Source organism: Xenopus laevis, chromosome 3L (assembly GCF_017654675.1).
Source record: "Xenopus laevis strain J_2021 chromosome 3L, Xenopus_laevis_v10.1, whole genome shotgun sequence".
Classification (NCBI taxonomy): Eukaryota; Metazoa; Chordata; class Amphibia; order Anura; family Pipidae; genus Xenopus; species Xenopus laevis.
The window spans coordinates 58,309,260-58,336,857 of NC_054375.1; the positions used below are offsets into that span (position 1 = coordinate 58,309,260).

At 34.9% G+C, this 27,598-nt stretch overlaps 1 protein-coding gene across 4 annotated transcripts in view; it reads left to right on the forward strand.

Moving 5' to 3' along the window:
• The window catches only part of LOC108711038 (dynein heavy chain 3, axonemal), a 555,753-nt gene that overhangs the window by 111,246 nt on the left and 416,909 nt on the right, over positions 1 to 27,598 (forward strand). For all 4 annotated transcript variants that reach the window (XM_018252361.2, XM_041586281.1, XM_041586280.1 and 1 more), the window contains exons 5-10: positions 46 to 557; positions 970 to 1,099; positions 22,848 to 22,986; positions 24,822 to 24,926; positions 25,907 to 26,037; positions 26,866 to 27,064. In XM_018252361.2, the coding sequence (XP_018107850.1) occupies positions 46 to 557; positions 970 to 1,099; positions 22,848 to 22,986; positions 24,822 to 24,926; positions 25,907 to 26,037; positions 26,866 to 27,064 (1,216 nt within the window). The remainder of the gene's footprint in view (positions 1 to 45; positions 558 to 969; positions 1,100 to 22,847; positions 22,987 to 24,821; positions 24,927 to 25,906; positions 26,038 to 26,865; positions 27,065 to 27,598) is intronic.

The window sequence follows — 27,598 nt, forward strand, 5'->3', positions numbered from 1 at the left end:
GCTATTCTTGTTTCTTAAATGATTTTTTTTTTTTAAATCACACAGAGATCCTGGCTCTTGGAATGAAGACCACTGTGAGTTTTTCAGCAATGCAGCAACCGGGGGAGCTGAATGCCAGTTAGAAAATAGTGTATCATCCAATTGCATTCCTGCCTTTGATCTTGGACTGAGAAACTCAGAACCTCTCCCTCCAATCCAGAAGCAAATAAATACTAAGGAGAAGAGACAACCCCCGATTCAGTGCACAGACACTCTGAGACAGAAAAACGAAGGCGACTGTCATTTCCAGAGCATAAATGAACCTGTTTGGATTGCAGACTGCAGCAAATACCTGTCTCCCAGTAGGAGTTTCAGACTTCTTTCAACATCATCAGACAATGCAGAAAACCTTGGCGTGCACTGGCCACAGTCTTTATCTCAAAACAAAGGCAGTCATTCTTCAAGTCCACCTGCTATAGAAGAGCAAGGAGAACTGGAAGGGAATAAGCTATGTGCTCATCCTGTAATCTATCCAGTCTCACAATATAGGCAGATGAAAATGGAGAACAGATTTCCTGGTAAGAGAAACAATAGCATTCAAAGGCTTTACCTATATATTGCTTCTTAAACACAAGCATTTTTTAACTTTTATATTATTGCCTTTACAATATTTGAATTTTAACAGTTTCACTATTTAAATGCATGTTTTATTACTTTCTCTTTTGTTTTAATAAATGATTATTATAATGATATAAAGACATTCTCGTATTGAGAAGGGTATTCATATAGCTATTTTGGTCAAACATGATTACAGAAAAGAACAAAGATATCATTCGGTTGCCTTCAGAGTTTTTCTGATCTAGTCTCTGTTGAATATATTTATGCCTCTTCAGTTTTATCAGTATACTTCACCACATTGCTTAAGCTTCTGTTTGATTTTAGAGCTGTGACTTTTTGGCATAGCTAATTATTATTATTATTTCCCTTAAGATTTGGAAGACAGCAAGAGGAGGCATGATGCACCTACTAAAGCAGTGTTAAGTGTGGTATTTCCTCCATCAAACTACTCCACACATGGCCTCTCACGACCTGGAACACCGGCAAAAGGTCATACAGCAAGGTAAGTGTTCTGCATAGTGTGCTGTAGAAAACTCTGAGATTCCATCGAATTATTTTGCTTTGATAGATGTGTTATCTTTTTCACCTCAAATTTCAGTTCTGCGCAGCCCACAAACTTGGCAATACAGTCAACTGCTATCATCTTATACTTACAATAACTGATTTGGAATGCGTGTTTATATAATACAGAATGGCTTTTTAGTAACTTGAAGAATAATGGTCAATTAATCTGGTGAAATTGTTCCAGGCAGATAATTTTAGGGATTCTCCTTTCAGTAACAAGTTCTAAATATATCTAGCCCATTAATCTAGCCAAACACACATATTTCATAATGAATTTCAGGTCACTATTTAAGTACTGTACTGGACCCTGTGTCTCATAATGATTAGGTGTAGCCTGAACAATACCCTTGTTGTGCTTTACCATTTAATTACATAGCAACATATTTATAAATAATTGTATATTTCTCAAAGACAAAGAAGATGGATAAATGTGAATGAAATCTGTAGACTACAGTTCTTTGCTCTACCTGCTTTCACTAAAGTCACAAACTTGTAATTTCTTATAGTATTTTACTTAGAAATATAGAAATATTTTCTTAAAAACCTGTCTGCTTTTTTATTTTAGGCACTGAAATGAAATCATTTGCATTACTAAATTTGAGCACCTATATAAATACAGTATAAAGGGATAATGTTTCCTTGCCCAACACAGCTTTCACTTTAAAACTCTATATCCAAGGCACAGGGATTACTATTATAATATATCCAAAATCTAGCTAGACGTTGGTCTATTATTGTCAGCCACTGAATGTTTTTTTAGAAAAGAAAAAAATGAGGTTTATTGTATTTGCTGTATGCTTGTAACAATATAGGCAGCATGCGTAGAGCTCTATGAATGCATTCACCTACTCAAAATCAGTACATATGACTTGCTAGGGAGAATAAGTGAATTCCAAACAAGCTCAGTGCTTAGCAAGGTTATCCAGGGTTACTGGATAGGCAGGATTGCAATACGAATAGCAGGCTCATGCGCTAACACAAGGCTTGCAATCATTGTTGTTGAAATACATCCGTTGACTGCTGAAAGCTTCATGACCACTAGCTGCCCATCAATGATATACTGTAACCACCTGAGTGTACCCATGTTACTTAATGCAAAAAGCCTTTATTTCAGTAAAATAATCCCTTTATAAAAAATAGTCTTTTTCAGTGCCACACTGCACTATTTGTTATAAACCCTAAACTCAATTATTTTCTCATGTCTTTATGAACTCGGCGAGTTGCATATATTTTTGCTGCAAAGATTTAGTCTTCCCTTTTATCTGGACATGAAGCAGATACACACACAGGGTGTAATGTAAGGTATTGTGAGACAAGCACTTGCTTGTATAAATCTCTATTCAAGCTTATTTAATAACCTCAATGCTCAAGTAAATGTACTTTAGTATCAAGCACCGCTGTACCACAATGCAACCTCTAAAGCTATAAAATAGTGGCTTTTTTAATACCTCAGTCCTTTATGACATGACACATTTCAATAAAATCCAACATACTTTCAGTCTGATGTACAGATGTTTAGTGTTTTTAGTCTGGTGCTAATATGGGGAAGATTGTGATTATCATTAACAATGAGAGACTGCCACATGACCAGTGAAGCAGGGAACCACAAAATGTGGAGTAATCATTCTATTATCTAATGAAGCACATTATATTTGAAGATACATATTTCATTATTATTATGCCAGTTATAACAAACAAACCTGAAATGAAAGCCAGAGTTTACCTACACAATGATGTTTTACTGATGTATACAATTTTGAAAAATAACCTTTTATATCATGAATAATTTAAATGATATTATATATGTATTCAAGCTATAATGAAAATACATTTGTTTTTAGGTTTAGATTGTTGTCTTGGCAATAGGATTAAACTATATATTTCTTTTAGCAATTCATTCATTTGTTTAAATATCCCCAGACAAATTCCTTTTTATTTATATGTAGGCTGTAGTAAGGCACTCATGGAATGTTTCCAAATGTCACTGCAGTCAAAGAATTAGCTGGTTAGATGTATATTTGAACATGGTTATTAAACCTAGTCCCTCACTATATGAGATCATGTCAAAAAGGAAATGAAGGCATACGTGTTGGTTTGCAGAGATATGATAGTGTCTCAGTGGGCTGGGATTTATTTCTGCCTCTGGAACAATAGTTACCTGTGCTCACTATGGGTATTCTTGGCAGACACCAGCAATCTCTATGAGGTCTACCTCTGTTGGGAGATGCTCAGTGAGAATCCCAGATGACAGGCTAGTTTTCATTAATACAAAAAAAAAAAAAAAAAAGAAAAAAAAATCAGTCTGCCCCCTTGGTGAAGGACAGAGCTTTGAAGCTCTCAATTATATCATTTTCATTCAGTCTTGACTTGGCCTGAGGTTTTAGTTCCCCGCCTAAAAGTCAGTAGGTTATCTTCACTCTCTCCCTCCAGTCCATTCTGCTGGACTAGGCAGAAAGATTAGCGTCACAACTTCACAGCCGCATGATGATAAACATTAGTGATCCAATCTCCAGGGTGGCCAGAGGGGTAAGGAGCTGAAAGAATGAAGCACAACAATACAAACAAATGCATTATTACTTTTTCAACTGAATTTTACAGCATAGTATAAAGAATGAAATATCCACTCAAGCACATGATCATTTCTTTTATAATAATACATTAGACATCACAGTAATCACAGAAATACAATGAACAGGCTTTACAAAGTCTTGTTTATGAGATGCTGCTTTGGTACAGTATTCCAATAGCATTTTCAATCACAAGCAAAAAGCACAGAGGCATACTGTGTATATCTGAGTGCATATGTAAAATGAAACAAGGTTCCGACATCTACTTTGTAATTATGTTTACTCTCTACACTATACAAGGTCACACTATTTTAAAATTTAATGAGACTCCCTGCTAGTCTCAAATAGTGCAATTTTAAAAAGGCTACTGTAGAAAAAATAATTAGTCACAAATTTGGAAAATAATACTTCCAAGCTTGGCTCATCCCCCTCCAAATTACTGTATGTAATATCTGTGTTTTTTTAAATGCTAATGCAATTAGGTATGAAATAAAGTACAATCTATTTTGAATTGTATTTAATAGGTATGAAGAGTTAATTATAAAATCTAGATCTAAATCTAGAGCACTTGTAGACAACAAATTCTGATTCTTAAAATAGTTTGTGGTAGCAAAAAACATTCAAAAATGAAGGGTACTAATGCTCACTTATACCATAAAATGCCTAGCTCAAAACATGCATAAGTCTAAATAGGTTTGTACAATGTCATCTGCAAGGGATATTTGCTTGAAGCTCTCAGGGGAAACAAATGGGTTTCTAGTCTCAATGTTTGATTGACAAAAAATAATTTAATAATATTATTTTAGATTTCAAATCACAAGATTATAAGGGTCCTAATTATGGGTTTTGGAAACCGTGGCCAACAAAACATAATTTTCCTTTTATTGTTATAACTATCCCAGTACAAATATCAATGAATGTCTACCTAGGAATCCTTCTTTCTAAGAGTAATTAGAAAAATATTTTTCTCCTATTAAAGTATTACTTATTATGAATCTTGAATTGAGCTTTTCTAGCATGAAATAGTACATTCTCTGAGCTAGTATCTTAGATACTATGCAATCTGCAACAAAACAAAAGAAACGAACACATAGCCTGCCCTAAATTACTACTTCAATTCTCCTCTCCAGTAATGAGACAGTATATTGGCAGTCATGGCACATTTCACACTGCTGAATCAATGATTGTTATTTAGCATATATATATATATATATATATATATATATATATATATATATATATATATATATATATATATATATATATATATATATATATATATATATTACGTATGAGTCTCCACTTATTTAGCCAGACAGAGAATACCAGGATGGTCTTGTGGATGATATGCTTAGTACACATAGTTATTATGATTAAGTATATTTATACCCACCCATACACAGTCTATAACAGGTCAAGTGTTAATCTTATGTACCTGTCTACTCTGTAGGAGATGTCATATTGGAATCCACCATAAGTCCTACATTATTGTCCCTGGAGTTTAACAGCCTCTGAAAGGGAAATTCTCTTATTATAAGGGTATCGAGCTCTTGGAGCAGAGATAATCATAATGCAATGTTGGGAATTACAAGCAAGGTTAGACATCTGCTTTCTGTGTGCAGTACTAATGCTATAGCAAGAAGAGCATCAGATGTGTCTTGTTACTTTTGAAAGGATGCCATGCAGTAACACACAGTCTGTAGAAGTTCCAGTCTCATTAATATTTGAAGTTTGATAACAAAGGAGTTGCCAGTCGATGTGGTTTGCTTTTCAAAAGGTATCTAGAATAGGTTATCTCGAGGGAGAAATGGTAGTTCTTCAAATCAGGCTACAGGGCACTCAATTATTAAAAGGGAAATGCAAACTCTGAAGAATATGCAAACTATATTCAAGGCAATAAATCTCCGTAATTGGCTTGAGTGTGACACAGGTGCTGGTACTGACATATATTTGCTAGCCAGAGCCAAAAAGCCTGCTACTTACCAAGGTCAACTGCTTCAAGAATAAATTATAGTCACTTACAAGAAACTCTGTAGGCAATTATAAATAACAGTCCAATGTTCATGTAATTATTCATTCAAAATATATGTTTATGCTATTGATGATAACTGTGTATAAATCAGTGGAAAACAATTTTTGCTATGTAACAAACTTTAACAGCTATATTTATAACCTGCCCTGACCTGTACCCCCAATTATATGTTATACTGCATCATAGCTCCACCACTGGAAATGCAATAAAGGTCACTGCATGAGAAATCTAAAGCGCAGAGCATATTATATTTATTTAATTATTTAGTTTGAACAATGATTTGATACAAGACTGGAATCCATCTGTGTTACAAATGCAGAGGAGTTTTCCAGTGATGAAACTGTTCGTTACTGAAGCTGCTACACAACATGCATCTCAACATTCTTTATTAGTGTTGTCAATTTATGATACAACCAAAAAAAAAAGGTATCAAAGGAGAAAACCATCTATATGTAATACCAAAGAAGGTGCTGTTCCTCTATACCCTTGTTCTTTTGCAATCTTGTTTTCTTTCAGTCTAAAAAATTACAAAGCAAATATGTCTATGCCCTGTTAAGAGTATTTTTTTTATTTTTTTTAAATCACGGTATATTTTTAAAATCATTGTCGGAATGCTTTTGGATTACATGCCAAATGATAAAGTCACACATGAAAATGAGGTGAACGGAAGTTAAAGACTGTAGCTCTCTGTAAGCACAACACTCCTAATTTATATTTTATGCAAAGATTAATGTGTACCCAGCATGAATGTTTTGATCTCCTCCATCATTATGAGAGAGAACTTTGGATCTGCATTACCTAAGCTGTGTTCCATCAATCAATCAGCAGGGAATGGCTGTAAAAATTCAGCAGGAACCCCACCTGAGCCTAAGGACATCAGCTTCAATAATGGATTACTGCATTTTTGGTTTGGCACAGAATAAATGTCTTTAGTAGATACGTTGCAGTATGATTGTTCAACTGCTTAGAAAGGTTGGTACATCGAGGTAAATTGACAGTTTAAATTACAAACTTCACAACAAAAGTAATCCTTTATATAATATTATATCTTTGTTTGGGAAACACAGCATACACATATTAATATTGGCATTGTTCGATGCTGTTTTTCAGTTTAAAAATATTTTGCTAGTAGTTTTATTACCTAGGGGATCTCTGTAGAGCGTTCGTGTGAAGTTGTATTAATATGTAAAAATCTATAATAGGGTTTATTTTACTAATGCTCGAAATGTGTATTTATTCTAAAGCAAAGCTTTTAACATTTATCATCATAGTCCAAGCTGATTTATGAAGAATCCACACACTGTGCAATAATTTACAAAAGGTTGATAGGATAACAATACAGAAAAATAAATGGGACATGAAATAGGCAGTAAGGAAACCAAAGAATATAATTTTCATTTCCTTTTCAAACGCATTTAATTTCTGAAGCTCTTGGGTGCATAAAAAGACATAACTAATTATAATCTAAATACACATAGGTTACACTGACAGTAGAAGCTATGGTGGTTACCAAACCGGCCAATCATAAAGCTGCTGAGAAGAGGTGGAAAGAAACAAGGTGTGCCTGTTAGGCTGTTATTTGCATCTATAGAGACTCAGAGCATATATAATATTTAAAAAAATAAAATCTGCCTGTATAGATGCCTTATAATAAAATAAAATCTGCTTGTATAGATGCCTTAAAATATAAGGTATGTTCAATTAATAAAGAGCATGTCTTCTAGAAAATGTTTTCTTACTGATTCTAGACCTAGCGATTGCAGACTAAGGATACCATGGTTTAGTTGCACAATGGCTTACACAAAACAGTGTTTAAAAAAAAAAAATAACAAATTTGAATTAAATACAGTTAAGTTAAATACTTTTTGATGCATTTAATATCATGTTAAGTGTTTATTGCTTAAGCATCTTTATTAATTTACCAACATACAGAAATAAACATTAAGGCTCATTTATCAAAAAGGTGCAAGCAACAGGGCATCTTGCTTTAATGAAATTTGTATGGTACACCTTTAGGGACACCTCCTAAAACGGAGAGGAAAGATTTTTAGTACGCAGTGATGGCAGTGTTCAGCAGAGATGCAAAATATTGACTTCCCCTTGAATGCCCTTAGCTTTGGTGTAATTATTTTAATAAAACCTGTGATATACAGATAAAGCAAGGTGCTCAGCAGCCCTGTTCTTAATGCCTGCCTGTACATAGGCTACCTATACTCCTATGCTAAAATTAATTTTTTTTATTTAGGAACCCAGTATGTTGTAACTCATACAGAGTCTTGCATGGTTGTAGGTGTAGTACTTAACTACATAAACAGGCCAGCATAAAGCTGGTCCCAAAATGCCTGCTCAAGGCTGATATAACTTTACAAACAGCTGTATACATATTGTAAGGTTTATTGTTATTGTCATTGTTGTCCATTGTTATTAGTAGCATGTCCATACAGGTCCATAGTAGCATGTCCATAAATGCATACAGTATCTTCATAGTATTTCTATTTCTACTACCATGCAGCACCCCAGTGATATGAGCCATGCACCAGAATCATTGTTCTGGCATCAAATTAAAAAAAATAAAGCCATCCAGACCCAGGTTCCATTCCCAAGATTTTACTCTAAGTTCCTTAGTGCACTTCATTTATCTGTTGAGCCAGTTATTCACTCCTGGCCTGTTCCTGACTACCCCTAATCACTGCCTTTGCCTGATTTTTAGATTTTGAGTCTGCTTGACCCCTCCATGCCATTAGACCTTGCCTGAGCTACACAGTACCCTATTTCGTCCTTACTTTTGGCCATGACAGTCAAATTCTAGTAGTTTGATGACTCTTTACTAGCTCTTTTCTAGGGCAGAAAAATAAATTTGGGTGTCTTTAGTCTTGTCATAAACAAGACTGCTTGTAACTGATGGGAGATCTTAGTAAATGGTGAAAGCTGTAAGAGTGTTAACAGACCACAGTCCCAACAAGAAGAATAGAAAGGACATTTGCAACAAGCTTATTTTTGGCATTAACCCTATTGAAATACTTTTTGTAAAATGATATGATTTGTATATACCCAGTCTACTTACAATACCCTGTATACACAGGGTAGAGATAAGCTAAATATCAATGCTCAAGACAATGTGATTATTATTCAAGAGATCAAGGCAACTTTATTAAATGGGCAAAATTAGCATTTGCCCAGGACCTACAAGAACAGAGGGTCCACAATCAGCAATTGCAAACATATAAACTTGAAGCATCCCCCAGAAATGGAAGACCAATCATTTCCCACCATCTGGGAAAGCTATACAGTATGTGTATTCATATTAAGTATAATACTATAGTAAGTCTATGCTTCTCAGTTAATGTTGTCTTTAAACCTCATTTATCATAAGTTTGTTCTCCTTTCCAATGCTGAGGTTTGTTGGCAGTGGTGTTTGGTGGGGGGTGGGTGGTGGAAAGAATAAGCAAAAAAGGACAGGTTCAGAAAGCTAGTTTAGATGTTCATTTGATCTCACACCTGATTTTCTGTCAGTAATATATACAGCTCCTAAGTTAGAATTTGTGATGTGTGGGAAGGAGAGAGGGATCAAATGGAATTTGTACCCTGAGCCTACCAATGCCTTAAATTGACATTGCAAGGTATAATTAGAAATTAAGAGAAAAAAATAGAAATCAGACTGGAAAATTATGAATCTATAAATGGATTCACTACTAAACCACTAATTCTGTAACATTGTTAAATTGTATTTAACTAAACACAACATGTTGCATCTAGTGTTTAGACCTGTTTTCATAATTACTGCAGAGATTTAAAATTGAATCCAAACAATTTAAAAGAAATCAAGTCTGGATTCGAGGTGATTAATTATAACATTACATTTTGTTTTCCCAGTCTCTCCAAAGATTGTTACTTTACAATTATTGCTCCAGAAATCTGACTAAATAGTTTAGCTAGTTTCCACTTTGCAGAGATGCTGATCATGCATCCAATTAAATAGAAAATTGGCCTTCTATTTAGTATTTCAACTTTCTATTTATATGCATGGTTGTGCTAGTAGCTATTATACTGGTTTTTCTAAAACCATATGACAGAAAGTCATTATCCCTTACTATGTGGTCCATCAGCTTGCAAGCTAATCCAAACACCCCATTCTTGTGTTGTGAACCATGAAAAGTGAATTGAAATTCAGCTGGGATCGTTCTGCAAAAGACTTCAAAAATGAAATTGGAAAATAAAAGCAAGCCATAAAAATAAGTCATATGCCACAGTTATTGGCATTATTTTGACAGTATGAAATATATCTAAGTAACACAATTTTGAATTTCTTTATAAAGAAAAATTTCGTGGCCTAGTGAAGCTTACAATCTAATTTATTATCCACAGTCTCTGTCCGCACAGTAGGATCAATGTCATCAAGAACCAATAGGCCTGCTAATTATTTTGTAACGTAGGAGAAAATTTTAGCACCTGGAGGAAACTCACACACACATATTTGTGGGAGGCATGGTTGGAATCAAGCCTAAGACTTCAGCAATGCACAGCTATGATCGATATCATACAAGGCTAATAAATGTGCAGGCATATTGAGATGAAGTATTGGATATCACAAAGCTTTCTCTAATTTGTCTTTCCTTCAGTAACAGTAGATCAATATTACAGGATGATGGCAATGTTGAAGTAATATTTCTCATGGTGCAAATATATAGCAAGACATACAATACAGTTTTTGCCCTAGTGTATTGAGAATTATTGCTCTATTGTTATTTCAGCAAAATCCATGTTTTCAAGGGTATTCAGTGTAGGAAGCACACATTTATTTCACACGAACACTAACTCCTGTTAATTAGAGATGTTTTGTGACATTGCAGGTAATAGTTACAAAACATTCTTCAGCCTTAAGGCTCTTCACTACATGGAGAGAGACGCTTAGTGCTCCATTAACCACTGATTAGTAGCAGATATTGCTAAATTATTTCAGCACTGGAGAGCTCCTTTTTGGAATTCACTGACTGTTGTCTCTTGGACAAAGTTAATTAAGAAAGATGAGAGGAATTCAGCAGTAGGTTCTTGCACCTATGATTGCATCTTAAAGTAAAATTGTTTGTTACACAGCTTTAATGTGTTTCCTAAGGGAGCAACTAATGCTAGAACATATGATTACTAATACGATTTAAGGAAATAAAATTAGAGAACAATTCTTAGGCTGGTGCTCTTTACACATGTATTAACAGTAATAGATTGCTGTACATCAGACTGTATCATGTATTTGCCATTCTGAATGGGCCCAAATCTTCTGCAACACAATATTCCAACTAGCAACTCACTTATTATACAAAAACATGTACATTTGTTAACGATCTTATCTTATAAATGAAAATAACATGTCATGTTAATAATATGTGAATGATGTCATGACTGCCATGCAATATTGCTTTGGTTGAAATCAGAAAAAGAAAGTGAAATATAACATAGTTGTTGCAAACAGGGGTAAAGGAAAGACCAGGAGGTTGTGTATATAATGATGGGTGACATTTTTAGAAGTTATGGTTTAGAGTAAAGAAATTTTGTGGAAAGGCTAAATTCTGACTCAAAAAAAAATATCCATTGATACCCATTGGCTGCAATGTATTTTGTGAATTATTGCCATTTTGCTAATTTTTCTATGGATTCTCATATCACTAGTTGCCATTTGTTGGTTAGAAGATTATTTGCTGTTGCTGGTAATATAGTTTTCTATTGATTGCTGTTAACACTTTTTCTAAAGTTAAAAGTAGGGTGTTATTTATCAAAGGTTGAATGTTTAGAGTTTTTTATACCTTGAATGAACTTGAATGAACTTGAATGAACTTGAATGAACTTGAATGAACTTGAATGAACTCACAACTCGATTGGTATCTTATTTAAGAAAAAACTTGAATGTAAAAAAACTTGATTCTGCAAGTTTGAGTTTCCATGGGAAAATACTCGAATCGCTCAAATTATTTGAGTTTTCAGTCAAAAACCTCAGAAAAAAATCAAACATAATGGAGGCTATTAACATCTTCAAATGGTTCCAGGGACATCTGCCATTGACTCCTACATGACCTCCACAGGTTTTAGATGGTGTATTTTCAGATTCTAGTTATTTCCAGGGTTGTGGTATAATTAACCTCAAAAAATTAAAACCCGAAACCCGAAAATGTGTTTTAACCAAAAAAATCAACTCGAAAACTCAAAACTTGAATTTTCTTAGAAAACACAACTCTACCCTTAATAGATAACCCCCTTGACCTCAATATAATTTCATTGAATCCAATGCATTTTATCAAATTTTCTAGTTTTGCATATTCTAGATTTGGGGATTTTTTCGCAAAGCAAAATGCCACAATTTCGCTCATCACTTATTATGATGGCCACTGGAACATCGTTTTCAGAATATAAAAGAAAATGAAAACAGAAGCCAAAAAAAAAATGTTTTTAGTGCATTTCATAGGGTAAAGGATTCTTTAAAATTCTTAGCTATTAGTGGTGACACCTATTTTAAACAAACCCTTTTAAATGTGTTTTATAAGGTAAACATCAGTGTTGAAGGAATGTACTTATTGTACTTATTGTAATAATGTATATACATATGTAAAAATATATAGGGGCACATTTACTTAGCTTGAGTGAAGGAATAGAATAAAAAATACTTTGAATTTTGAACATTTTTTTTTGGCAACTTCGACCATCAAATTGGCTACTTCGACCTTCGACTACGACTTTGACGATTCGAACTAAAAATCGCTTGACTATTCGACCATTCGATAGTAGAAGTACTGTCTCTTTAAAAAAAACTTAGACCTCCTACTTCGCCACATAAAACCTACCGAGCATCAATGTTAACCTATGGGGAAGGTCCCCATAGGCTTTCTAGCAAATTTCTGATCAAAGTAATTTCGTTCGATCGATGGATTAAAATCCTTCGAATTGTTCAATCAAGAGAATATTCCTTCGATCGTATGAATAGCGCTAAATCCTTCGACTTCGATATTTGAAGTCGAAGGATTTAACTTCGACAGTCGAATATCGAGGGTTAATTAACCCTCGATATTCGACCCTAAGTAAATGTGCCCCATAATGTATATACACATGTGTACAGAGCAAATGCTGACATGTGTAACCTATATTTATATCAAAATATAGGGACTAATTTGCAAATGTAAAATAAACATTTCTTTGGCATATAATGAGGCCAATTTACTGACTGCAGGGCAGTCAGCATCTCAGCATTTCTGAGGGGTATTCATAAGGGGTGGCAGGTGTTCCCCATACCTATCTCCTAACATACATGTCATTCAGTATGCTGGAGGGTCCAGAGTGTAAATTAGTCCTGTATTTACCACTTACCCTATGGCAAGTGGTAAAGGCAGGAAAAGCTTGTCCCTACACAGCAAGATCCTAGATCAAGTGCTTACTGAATGAGCAAGGTGTGAATTTGCATTTGCACCCCTTATTACTCTACCATTAGCATAATGGATCATTGTAAATAACCCCTAATGGTTTTATTATACAACTTTTTTTTTTCAAATCTAGACATTGGTAGAAGGTTTTTTTTTCAAATTTAGACATTACATAGTAACATAGTAAGTAAGGTTGAAAAAAGACACATGTCCATCGAGTGCAACGTTTTTTTTTTTATTAACTACCTATCTGCCAGTTGATCCAGAGGAAGGCAAAAAAACCCATCTGAAGCCTTTCTAATTTGCCTTAGAGGGGGAAAAATACCTTCCTGACAATCGGACTAGTCCCTGGATCAACTTGGACTATGAGCTATCTCCCATAACCCTGTATTCCCTCACTTGCTAAAAAGCTATCAAACCCCTTCCTAAAGCTATCTAATGTATCAGCCTGTAAAACTGATTCAGGGAGAGAATTCCATATCTTCACAGCTCTCACTGTAAAAAACCCCTTCCAAATATTTAGGCGGAACCTCTTTTCTTCTAATCGGAATGGGTGACGTCGTGTCAGATGGAAAGACCTAATGGTAAATAAAGCATTAGAGAGATTATTATATGATCCCCTTATATATTTATACATACAGTAGTTATCATATCACCCCTTAAGCGCCTCTTCTCCAGCATGAACATCCCCAATTTGGCCAGTCTTTCCTCATAGCTAAGATTTTTCCATACCTTTTACCAGCTTAGTTGCCCTTCTCTTTACCCTCTCTAATACAATAATGTCCTGTTTGAGTGATGGAGACCAAAACTGTACGGCATATTCTAGATGGGGCCTTACAAGTGCTCTATACAGTGGAAGAATGACCCCCTCCTGCCTTGACTCTATGCCCCTTTTAATACAGCTCAAGACCTTATTTGCCCTTGATGCTGCCGACTGGCATTGCTTGCTACAGCCAAGTTTATTATCTACAAGGACTCCAAGGTCCTTTTCCATAATGGATTTGCCTAGTGCAGTCCCATTAAGGTTATAAGTAGCTTGGATATTCTTACATCCCAGGTGCATGACTGTACATTTATCAACATTGAATCTCATTTGCCACTTAGCTGCCCAGATTGCCAGTTTGTCGAGATCCTGTTGCAAGGATGCCACATCCTGGATGGAATTAATTGGGCTGCATAGTTTTGTGTCATCTGCAAACACTGATACATTACTTACAACACCCTCCCCTAAGTCATTAATGAACAAGTTAAATATAAGTGGACCCACTACTGAGCCCTGGGGGGCCCCACTAAGAACCTTACTCCAAGTAGAGAATGTCCCATTAACAACCACCCTCTGTACCCAATCCTGTAGCCAGTTTCCTATCCACGTGCAAACGACTTCATTAAGCCCAACAGACCTTAGTTTAGAAAGCAGTCGCTTGTGGGGCACAGTATCAAACGCTTTGGCAAAATCCAAATAAATCACATCTACTGCCCCCCCACATTGGTAGAAATTAAATGTGCAGATTTTTTTTGATAATATGAAAAGTCTTGTCTAAGACAAATTAATTTAGGGTGAACAATATAACAGGAATATTCTGTAGGCTATGGCATGTCTTTCCCCGTAGATTCAACTGAGGGAAATATCTCAAACACATCTTAGAATAAGTCTTTTAGTGATTTTCAAAACACTGGTTTCTCCAGAGCCTTTTCCTGATAGCAATGCTTAAATGTATCTTAATGGAAGTTTTCTTATACTCCAGTGGAATTCTGAGAGACATTTTCCAGATAAAACTCTAAAAAGAGCCTCCCACTTTCCTGTCTTATCTGCCAACCAGAAGTAATGTCAGTTGTCCTAAGGCCTATCAGACAATTGTTTTAAAAAGTCTTTATTTTAAGCAAATGAAAATCAAATAATTTTTTGAAGATAGTTTCCCTTTAAGACATTCAAAAACAAAATCTTTGCGTTGCAAAACTACACGGATGAGTGCAATAAAGTTACAAAATAAAATAAATGAAAACTACATTCATGCTTAAGCTCATATATTTCTAGTATTAGTGGGAATATATTAAAAGGACACCCCAGGTTTGTCATGATATATGTTGGGAAATCTGTCCATTTACGATACGCTTTGTGATCAGATAGTGGGCTCATGGGGCTTGCCTTCCAAGTTTTGACATTTGTAGGAGATATACGGTATTATAAATGAACTATACCAGCGTCCCTAGTGTCTCCAGGTCAGCTCTCTCTCTTTCCCTCTCTCTTTCCCTCTCTCTCTCTAATATTTTTTTCTCTGTGCAGACAAATATATGTGCATGTACAATTTTTTTTTTTTGGGTAAATTCTCCTATATAAATGTAGCACATTTACTTTTATGCATGCAGTTTGCAAAATGTTTTCATGCAAAGGACTATATTCTAATAAATACTTTTTAAAAACTTGTTGAAAATTGTGAGTTCTGCTTTCTCTAAGGCTGAGAGATTTAAATTACATTTTCAAAGTGATAATTATAAATTAACTCACAGCAGAGAGTTAAAAGTGCACATCCTCCAGGAAATTAAACCAATATGCATGAGGGCAAACATTTATTTTAAACTGGTTACTTTATCGAAACTTTAAAAAAATGACGAAAAAAGTCATTCCACACCAAGGTTGCCACCTGTCTGGTTTTCACCCCAGGTTTTTGGAAAGGCTGACCGGGTGAAAACTACCTGTCCTCATTTCCAAAATAGAAATTCCTTACAGGTCTTTAAAGTGAAAGGTGTAGCAATCAGACAATTTGCCTGGACTCCGAACACTAGAAGGTGGCAAACTTATTTCAAACAACCTTCCAATAATTAAAATCCTTCAATGTAATTGTTTTTTTTTTGTCTTTCTTTGAATTCTCTGCATTGCTTGTACCATTGACAAAATACAGCACTAGACATCTCTCTGATCCAGCCAAGACTTGAATATCCACAATGACTTGCTTTAATTAAGAGGCCTATGAAGGAGGAGGATCAAAAGAAAGTGAACAAAACATTATAGAACTCAAAGTCTTGGCTGGAGGAAAGCTTGCTACTACTACTTTGTTACAATGGTGCATGCAATTAGGACACAAAGTGGACATGAAGTGCAAGGGACAGACAGATACTCCATTCAATTGGTATTTCATTTTCAAATAACAAAAAATGTCATTGATCATAAATCTTAGATCTTAAGCAAAACTATATATTCGTTTTCTTTCTCTTTTAAACGCAAACGTCAGTGTTTAAATTTGCAGTTTAGCAATTCACTGTTGTAGCACCTAATTGCCTCCGGTTTGACATACATGGATGATTTTCCATACTCCCAAGATGTGTAAATCAGTTGAAAGACTGGCTCATGAAAGTTCTGTCCTCTTAACTTGTTATTCTGTCCACATATATAATTGGATTTCACTCTAAATTAGTATTAAATATTTAACCCTGTCTCATAAAACTGATCAGGAAGAATGCTGAAATTGTGTGAAATGGTTTCCCCTGGTACATTCTATATTTAGCTTTTCAGGATTGTTATACAGTATCACAATTTCTGTATAATGCTCAGATTGCTTATGTTTTACAATGAGGATATCTTATTATTTCTCATTCAGAACATTACCCATTAAAGGGTTGCACACCTTTGAGATAACTTTTATTATGTTATATAGAACTGCCAATTCTAAGCAACTTTTTAATTGGTTTTCATTGTTTATTTTTTATAGTTTTATAATTATTTGCCTTTTTCTTCGGACTCTTTGCAGCTTTTAAATGGGCATCACTCCCTTCTAAAAAACATATGCTCTGTAAGGCTACAAATGTTTTATTATTGTTACTTTTTATTACTAATCCTTCTATTCAGACTCTACTCCTATTCATATCCCAGTCTCTTATTCAGATCAATGCATGGTTGCTAAGGTAATTTGGACCATAGTTACCAGATTGCTTAAGATGCAGATTGAAGAGCTGCTAAATAACTCAAAAACCATATAAATAATAAAAATGAAAACCAATTGCAAATTGTCTCAGAATATCACTCTCTACATCATACTAAAAGTTATCTCGAAGGTGTGCAACCCCTTTAACTTTAACTGTTCATTAAAGGGCACTGTCATCCAAATACTTTTCCCCCATTAGAGATGTGGGTTAATAGACCCCACACTCTAGTCGGGGGACTAGAGTGTGGGGCGGCTGGGCGGCATGCCGCCCTAGGCCCAGGCCTTTATGGCCTCGCCACAAATACGGGCCTTGTCATGCTTCTAATTAACTAAGGTCAGCTGACAAACCATAGTGACGTAATATCAATTGTATACAGGGTTGGACTTGGCAAGTGGGACTCCCCCCAGCTCTTGTGGCCCTGCTAGTTCAGATCCGCACTCAAATTCGCAGTCCGACCCTGGTTGTATATGATGACATTACCCATATTTGCTGCTGGTTGTGACCATATCTAACATACTGTAACTTGTTCTTTTGAAGAGTACCATTAATGTTTATGCTATGTGCAGTCTAGTATGCATAATGCATGGGGCTGGACCACTTCACATCTGTGAAATCAACGGTTATGTCCCAAGTAGTGTTATATAGCATGGACTGCAGAGAATGTGCTATTATATAGTATGAAGGACTTGTGCATGCTCTGCAGTGCAGAATGGGAACTCCGCATTTCTACATCAATAGAGCAGGTGCAAATAACATGAGTTTGCCTCTGTTATCACTGACTTGTGAAGATCTTTCACAAAGAATAATTCATGAGCTTGCATCATGCATTTTTGCTATAATGAATGCCCAATTTGAATGTTGTCCACCTGGCCCAAGCCTTAGCATAGTCATAAACACAGCTGTGGTGGCTAAATGATGCTAAAAAATATATATTCCATTGCATGTGCCACAGCATTGTTTGATCCTTTGTTGTTCACGTACATTATTTGTACAATGTGACAGAATTGAAGAGAAGCAATGTATTTTGTCAGCAAGAAAAATATGGAATACACAGTGAATAGAAAACAGAATAGAAAAGCATTGACTATTGCCATGTGATGATGAGAACTCCGTTATAAAAAGAAAGTCGATTTATATAAAATAGAGATTTATCAAATATGTCCATACAAAAAATAAAATTATCCAAAACTTAAAATGCAAAAATAGTAAGAAATCTAATCTAAAATATGTGGCTTCTATTTTCTAAGTGTCACGATTTAAAAAAAATAAATAATTGGCATAACGGGAATGTTATATTTTCAAGCTACAAAAGTTTTACTTTGTTCTTTCTGGCTGACATTTTTCAAAATTGAATTTTGCATAGTCTGACAATTTCTAACTCACATTCTTTCTATTTTCAAACTTAAAAGATTCACTTAGTACCTTTTGCTGACAATGCACAGTATGTAGCAAGGGAACTGTACCTATTATTCATTGCATATAAAATACCTACTTACTCATGCCTGTAGATAAAATCAATGTAATACAGCAGGATCCATAAATGTGGTTGTGGGCTTCTTAGATATTGCTATGAGCATTGTAATTTGCAATCAGCCATTCATTGCTAATATTGTATTTATAAGAGAACAATAAATTGTGCTGAACACAATCAATACCATGGATCTCTGAAAGGATTTACCACACCTGCCTTGAATTCACTGTGATGCTTTCCATTCAGCCTTAATGTCCCACAAACCAAAATCTTGTAAAAAATATGGAATCTTGTTGTCTTAAAATGTATGTCTGTCAGTCAAAAATATAAGTGCCCTCTCTACATACTTCTAGGGGAACTAAATGTTTAAATATAATTTTATTATGTAGTAGACAGCTGTAAATGAGATCCTTTCTTAGTTTTTTGCCTTTATATTGTGTGTCTCTTGAATCTTTATTATCAATTGCCTTCTAGCTGCTAGAGAGAGCGACCTTGCAACAAAAAAATGGATTGAATTTTTAATACCATTATTTTTTATTGCTTAGCTTTTCTGTTAAGCCCCTGCCTACTGTATTTTATCCATCCTATAAATCAAACCCTACCTGCCAGCTAGACTTAGTAACGCGTGTAACCAGATTGCACTTCAGACATTAAGGTATTGAACCAGAAATGTATATAATATAAAACTATGCAGTCCATGTTAAAGTGAAGCACTTGAGACACCAGGAAACTTTGCCCACAATTAATTAAGTTGAATTCCATATGCACCACTGCATTAATAAAGTTTGTTGCAATTTACAAGCTGTGGTTACTGTATATTGTAGTCATGTAGAAATACAGATACGCATGAAGTTCTAGTTAGTGTAGGCACAGAGCAAGACTTATTTTCAAATATATGAGTCGGGATTGGTCTACAGCTCGCCTTTATACAGGTGTTTGCCAGTGACTAAACATGCTTTCCCTATTGCTCAGGCAGAAGACGTTGTTACTATTAGGAGTATAAATCAGCTTATATGAGCAATATGGTAACGGGGGTAATAAAAAATAACTATAATCAATGTGTGGATTGATCTAAGATGTGGAAAACAATCCAGAAAAGTCTTAAAAAGATATAAGTAATAAATGGTCTCTCTAAATAACCCCAGTCTATGGGTTATCAGTAATGACCAATGAGCAGATGGTGTGAGGACCGTCAAAAATTAAAAACAGTGGTAGAATATAAGCTATGAGTAAATGCCCCACTAGGCACAAACCACATAAGGTTGTTTATGTCCTAATAAATACTTTTTAATGCTTCAATTACTTCTACTACTGTTTTAATTTTTGATTTTGCTCACACCTTAGCTGCTAATTAATGTAATACAAAACAAGTTTATCCACATCTTGTAACCCACAGCAGCCAATGAGATGTTGGTTTTCAACAGACTGCTGATTGTTTCAATAGATATTACATCCCTTACTGATTATTTAAATAAACCATACTTTTGAAAAAAAAAATTCCAGATCACTCATAAATATAAATATAATGCATACCCTATTTAGAAAATTGCAGGTCCTTCCCTGGCCTTGTCCATAATGCAGATATTTCAGATATGATTTCTATGGTCGTGTTTAATGAACAACTGGAGTAAACTTTATTTTAACAACATATGGTTCACCATGGCATATGGTGAAAAAAATTCAATATGCTCTGAGATGATATTGCTACTTATCCCCTCTTCTTAGTACGGAAACAGATAGAAGCAAAGGAACTGGTTGCCAATGAATTATAAAACCATTAGTGTCACCTTTGGACATCACAAAAACAAAAAAGAAATGAAAAGGGGCTGTATTTTGTATTGCACCCAGTATGACCAACATTTCTAAAGCTGTTGGGGTGGGGAATGAGATATTTTGTAGCTATACAGGAAAAATGCTATACAGTATATAATATAAGAAATTCTGCTTAATGCCTGAATTGAAGTATGCCCTAAAATGAATGGACACTGATTAAAATGGGCTTAAATGTCCTCTTCATCAGTTCCATGGATATCCATGACCTGTATAAAAGCACTTGGCCTTGATCTTTTATATGATCATACAACTCCTTAGTGACTTATAATATCTATCTATCATCTATCTATCTATCTATTTGTAACAAGGAGGAGTACACCTACCAAATGTCCCCCCATATATGCCCATGAGCAAGGTCTAACACCATTCTCCTATATGGTTTAGGAACAACCAGTTGCTCGATAACATCTTCCCCCTTCTTAAACACATGATACAATAAATCCTGTTTTATTACCATGTGAGGGAAAGAAATCCTCATATCAGGGTCTACCGGGCTCCCATCTATTATCTTTACATTTTCTCTTGCCTTAGCAAGAGTAGGATCTCTTAACTGTTCAGTAAGAATTATCTCTTTAAACCTCTATGTCTCACAAATTTTCATTTGACACACCCCCATCAATTTGAGTATTCTCATCCTCAGCACCACTCAGCACCCACAAGTGGTGTCTGCAACATAATTGCCAGAGACATTCTCCCACGTTATTTTCCCACAGCTTCCAAAGTGTGAGAAATCCCTCCCCAGTATAACATCATGCAGTAATTAAGAGATCAAAACCACAAGGTAAAGAGCCAAAAGGGGTGTCTATAGTTGCATTAATGTTAGGGTATTCACGGGTATCCCGATTTATACAGATGACCCCCTACAATATCTACCTGATACTTTGCAGGACTGAACTTCCAATAAAGTCCGATAAAGCATTTGCAATTTTACCTGCTGGACCCTATTAGCTTCTTGCTGTGTAGCAGCAGCTTGTAGCAAAGCCTTAACAACATCTTTCATTGTCCTGGCAATAGAAAACAATCTTTTGCAAAAGCAGATAACTGTGTGTCTGGCCCTTTAAATTTTCCAATACAGTCTTTTCTTTTCCCAGATTTTTGTGCCAAAGCAACCTCCACCAATTGTAGCGATTTCAGGTTGTTGGACCGTGGTCTCACTGGCGAATAGACCTTTGCGTACACTTCCAGATACTCCAAAACAGAGGCACAGACAATTCAGTTGAGCAGAACTGGCCTTTGACCAGTTTATTCTAGGCTTTTGCAGAGAGAGCAGAAACCAAAAAAACTAAACTTGTCTGGCTCTAACTAATACAAAGAGGCTCTCCCTTACCATACACTATGGGGCCGATTCACTAAGGGTCGAATATCGAGGGTTAATTAACCCTCGATATTCGACTAGGAATTGAAATCCTTCGACTTCGAATATCGAAGTCGAAGGATTTAGCGCAGATAGTTCGATCGAATGATCGAAGGATTATTCCTTCGATCGAACGATTAAATCCTTCGAATTGAACGATTCAAAGGATTTAAATCCAACGATCAAAGGAATATCCTTCGATCAAAAAAAGTTAGCCAAGCCTATGGGGACCTTCCCCATAGGCTAACATTGACTTCGGTAGCTTTTAGATGGCGAACTAGGGGGTCGAAGTATTTTTTAAAGAGACAGTACTTCGACTATCGAATGGTCGAATAGTCGAACGATTTTTACTTCGAATCCTTCGATTCGAAGTCGTAGTCGAAGGTCGAAGTAGCCCAAAAAAAAACTTCGAAATTCGAAGTTTTTTAACATCGAATCCTTCACTCGAAGTTAGTGAATCGGCCCCTATGTGTGTATATATATGTTTGTGTGTGTGTATATATATATATATATATATATATATATATATATATATATATATATATATATATATATATATATATATATATATATTCATTTAGACATATGCAATTTTAATCTTTAATTAATTTAGGTGAAGGACTTTTAACATCAGGACTTTAACAAGTCATTAGAATTTCTGAGGGTCTGCGCATAAAATAAGTCTTTCATACATTCTGTATTAGCAGGCATCTTCTAAAAGGGTTTTCAATGATTTTATTATGCAAATTCTATTTAAATTTAAATGTGTTGATATTGCAAGATTGAACGTAATTGACAGCAAGGTGAAGAAATAATTTGCTTAATTTAAATTGGCTCAAATGGAAGCAGCAACTACTCTAAAGAACATTAATCAAGGGAATAGCAATACAGGGTATTACCATCGGTTTAACTATATTATTTCTGGCATATCTGAACGCACATTGTGTCACAATTGCATTGCATTGCACATTCTCTCTTCCTTTTAAGCAGGGTGTCACATATTTTGCCAAAGAAAAGAAAAAAATCCTCTTCATTCATAACATTTGCTGACAGAAAAGCAAATCTCTTGAACCTGTTCTCATACCGTTTTTTTTACTTTCTGCAGATATTACAAGGTAATTGAAGAATCCATAGACCCTTGTATGGTGACACCACTTAGTCAGGAATGGCTTCAGGGAATATATTCATACATACCTGCAGAACTTTGCAAGGTGTACAACAAATCACTTCAGTGTCTAACAAAGGTACGTATGGATTTGTGTCGGGCATTGACGAGGACTGAATAATTTATAATGTGTGAAGTAGGTACTAGATTTGTTTAACAAAATTCTATATACAATTTATCACTGTGTAGAATATCCAAGGCTTAATAGCTTGTTAAAATATTTAAGCTACATAGAGGCAGAGAAATGGCTAGAATGTGTAAGAAAGGTTCTGGTATTAGATACATGTATTTCATCTGGAATTTATACTGACAAATATGTCTCCAAAGAAATCACAAACAGCATCGTTGTATCTGTCTTTGGCCATTAACATATTTTCAGGTCCAACAAAGTTTGCAGTAATTAGTTGGACCTAGGCCTCCTCTCCTTCATTTTCCCCTCTGTCTTTCTCTGTCTACCTATGAGTGTGTCATCCTACATGTTAACTGAATATACTATATTAGTTCTTGTGTATTATTATCTGCATACCTTGGCTTGAATATTAGAGCTGATAGGCCTGTCATAATATAATATAATTTTTATTGATTTTTAAACAATGCTAAGTCAACATCTTACAGGGGAGCCAAGAGCAATTTTTGAGAGAGTAATTTCATGAAATTTTCTTGAAATGTTTCTCTTCTCGCTTAAAATATATATGTTGCTTTCTGTTACTACTCTTTTTACACCTGCATATACTATAGTTCTACTTTGATTGACTTTTAACATAAACCTCCATGCATCTGAAATATGTTTCCCACTATTGGCATCATTTCTGCTGATTGTAATGAAGCAAAGCACATGGACAGACACAATTCAATGTTTTAGTGCTGCATGTATTGCTCTGCTTATATGCATATGTTCCCACTTCAAAGATAATTTATCTAAAAATATGACTTGAAAAAAAAACTTGATGTCTTTGGGGGGGTATGTTTTCATCTTTGCAGAACAAATTAATAAAACATTTACAATAATATATTATTGCATAATGCCATGGAATGAAGTAAACCTGTTAAATCAGATCATTTTCATCTCCTTTTGTGACTGGTGTTGAGATTGAAGCCTGAGAGAGTACAGTAAGCAATATGTGTAAAAAGATAGCCGTTTAGGCCAAGCTCTTCAGCTTCCTGCTCTCCTAGTAATTATACAATGCACACAGTTAATCTCTACAAGGAAAACTGAGAAAAGATAATATACTCCCTTCTGTAAACTATAAAATATATTAGAAGTTCTATGAACTGTATAGATTCACTCAGCCTGTGTCGTCATGTTTTTATATGGTCCTATAACTTCTTAGTGACTATTAATATAATAAAGTTACATTTCGTAGTGGGGATTCACCCAGGTTGATAATGACCCACACATGATTAAATAGTATTTGTCAATTGATAAATCAGTAATTGCCAACTTTGATCAATCTTAATGAATTCTTTGGGCCTGCAGCATGTTAAATCTACATAAGAATGTTAGAATATCTACCCTTTCTGCCTATCTCTCTTAACAAGGGTCCAATAACACATAGGGGCCTATTTAGCATGCTTTTTAATATGATTTATACCAGAAATATGGTGTAAAAAGTGACGTAAAAGAATATATTATGCCTGTAATACACAGCTTGATAAATGCTTCATTTTTAACTTGCCAATGTCTGACGTGGTTATGTGGGGTGTATTTTATTTTACATAGTTTGATAACAAAAAGTCCCATAGTAATATAATAAGCAGAATCTGCTATATATTATTTATAATGTGTATCTAATGTGCAAGCTGTATTTAAGCAAATGCATTGGATGGAATACAATGTACAGGTATAACTTTTTAAGTCTAATACATTTTGTTGAAAATATGCTTATGTTTTTTAAACACTCCTGTCTTGTATAGGAAGCAGAAGATAATTATACCAGTGCCATTAAGAAATCAATATTAGATTATATTTTGCTGGATCCAGAAGAACAACAAAGACTGGGGATAGAAATTTCACCAAAGGTTAGCATTATCCTTCTTTACATTAAAAAAATAGCCTCCTTCTTTAGTGTTTTAAAATTGTTACTTTACTAAGTGGAATATTTTCTGTGACTTGTCCATACAGTTGACAGTAGGCAAAGGAAATGTGTTGTACCTATATAGCTTGAGATCTATATGTAAACAGCCTTTTTATCTGTTTATAAAAGTAAACTAAAAAGGGCATTTTATTAAAGTCATGAAAGGTGCAAAGACTATATTAGCAGGGGCGCTGTTCCCAGGAGATTAATACTTATGCTTAAATAGCACATTCAAGGGTCTATCGGAATGGAGCAGGTGTAGATTGTCTGTAATTCACATCGCTTCACCGTTTCCTTACAAGATGAGATTTTTCACACCAGTCAACATGTTAATAGAATCCCCTTATACACAAGTCAGATAGAAATCTGAAATGTGCACCGCTAAAAGACAGATAGCCACTGCAGTAAAAGTAATGCTGCTTGGTGCAGCCTAGTCGTGTTGATGGAAAGACACAATAGCAGGAAAGAGATAGGAGGTCAGAGTGATTAGATTTTATAGAAAGAAGAGTGATGGTCACAGAGACAATCGGCAGCAGGAAAGAAAAGAGCTGCCAATACTTGTACACTACAAACTTTATTATTTAAATGAAACCCCAGTTCTTTGGATAACAAGTCATTCAGTGCTCTGTTTCACCTTTTCCATCAACCAAGATATAATTTAAGTTTAATTAGCGTTCAAGTGAATTAGATCTGGCCTTTAGGGACAGTTTTACAGTGGCTCTTTGTAATTTATTTAAAAAGTACTTTTGTGAGCAGGGATTTGATAGCCAAGCTCTTTAACAATTTTCCATTTTTCAATGGTAAAAGTTTGTCATTTTCTACATGATACACCATGCTTTAGAGGGTTTCATTTACAAACATTTGTTTGCATTGCATTGCTGGGATATTTACCAATGTTACTCTCTACTCTCGTTTATTCTTTAGATTTCCCAGAGTGCTGGAAGAAAAACATTTCCTTGGCGAGAAAATGTACGTTCTGCGTGTAACAAACTGAAGAACAGATTGCACATAACCCATCCTATCATGCCTGCCATTCTGCTCAACTTCTATAGCAAGTAGGTCACTAAAAGGGGCTATTCTAAATTGTGAATTACCATGTGTTTTTTCATATTTCTGAAGTCAACTTCTTAAAATTATGAACAAAATGGGTCTGCTAATAACCTATATTAAAATATTAATTTTGAATATTATTTTAAACAGTTTTCACACATTTTGGGCTTGTAAAGGAGTACATTATACTGATGCAGTGGGACTGACCCCTTGGAGGGTCTTGAAGCAGTGGCAAGGTAGGCTCAGCCTGAAAGCCACTTAGGGTGAGAACTGAGAATTTGATCTCCTCGATACACCTGAAAGTCCAACTTAAAGGTCACTTGGTGTGACATATTCTGTAAATATGTATTTGCTGTCTTAGACATGCAGTAAACCAATATTTCATATATCAGTACACTGTAGTCTTAAAGGGAAACATTTTTTTTAAACTTAATAATCTGTAGCCTGTATTCTTTATTTAACATATACAACATATATATATATATATATATATATATATATATATATATATATATATATATATATATATATATATATATATATATATATCAATAGTTTCGATGTTTGTAAATATAGTTTCGATGTTTGTAAATACAGTTTCTAGGTCTTTCTTATCTGAATTCCTCTGCGATAAATTTCTGGGGTGAAGGCACAAAGGGGGCAATTAAGAACATTGAACCCACTGCCCCTGTATGTAGCCAAAATACATGCAAAATATGAATTAATATTGTTAGCTTATGCTGATATCTAGTAGCAACAACTTTATTTTAGACTATCAATTTGCTTTAAACTGATTGTATATCAAGGCCTTATATGACACTGGTTCCTCTTAGGTATGAAAGTTTCAGACTGGTTGACATTGATAATATTCTTAATGCTGCACCAATGATGCTGGATACGTTTGTAAATCACATATGCCTTGTTGCCAAAGAAAAATCAGAATTATTACAGGAATTATGGCTGAAAGATTGCTGTGATATTGTGAACAGAAACCGAGAAAACATAGAAACAATGATGCCTCAGGATGATGAGGTGAGTTTTTTTTTTTTTAAAAATCAGAATGATGTGAAATGATGTCTGTGTTTATGTGTAATGGAAAGTCTAATTTTCAATTGTTAGCCTTATTCTATTGTCGGATTGAGATTAGTGTCCCTTGGCAAAATTGTGAGATTATCCTATTAAATTCTACTGTCAAAGTTCATAAACCAATGCAGTAATATATTAGGGTGCAATTTTCAGGGAACATGTTCAGTAGTAGCTTGTTGTTGTAACTAATTTGCCAAGTTTTATCACTGAGCTACTTATTACAAACAGGAGAGTGCAAAATGAAGGGGGAGCAAATTACAATTGGCAAAAACTGAGGCAAAACACCATGTCTATGTCTTTACATATAACTACAAGTGCATGACTCAAAAGACCATGCTTTTTGCCTACTATTCACCTTTCATTGCAGGGTTTGCCTAGCTGCACTGGAAGGTGCAAGTTGCACATGACATAGAAAGAACATAATACTAGAGTTGCCCTATGTGCTCCTTTTTTTTATAAGGGGTGTCAGGGGGTGCAGGG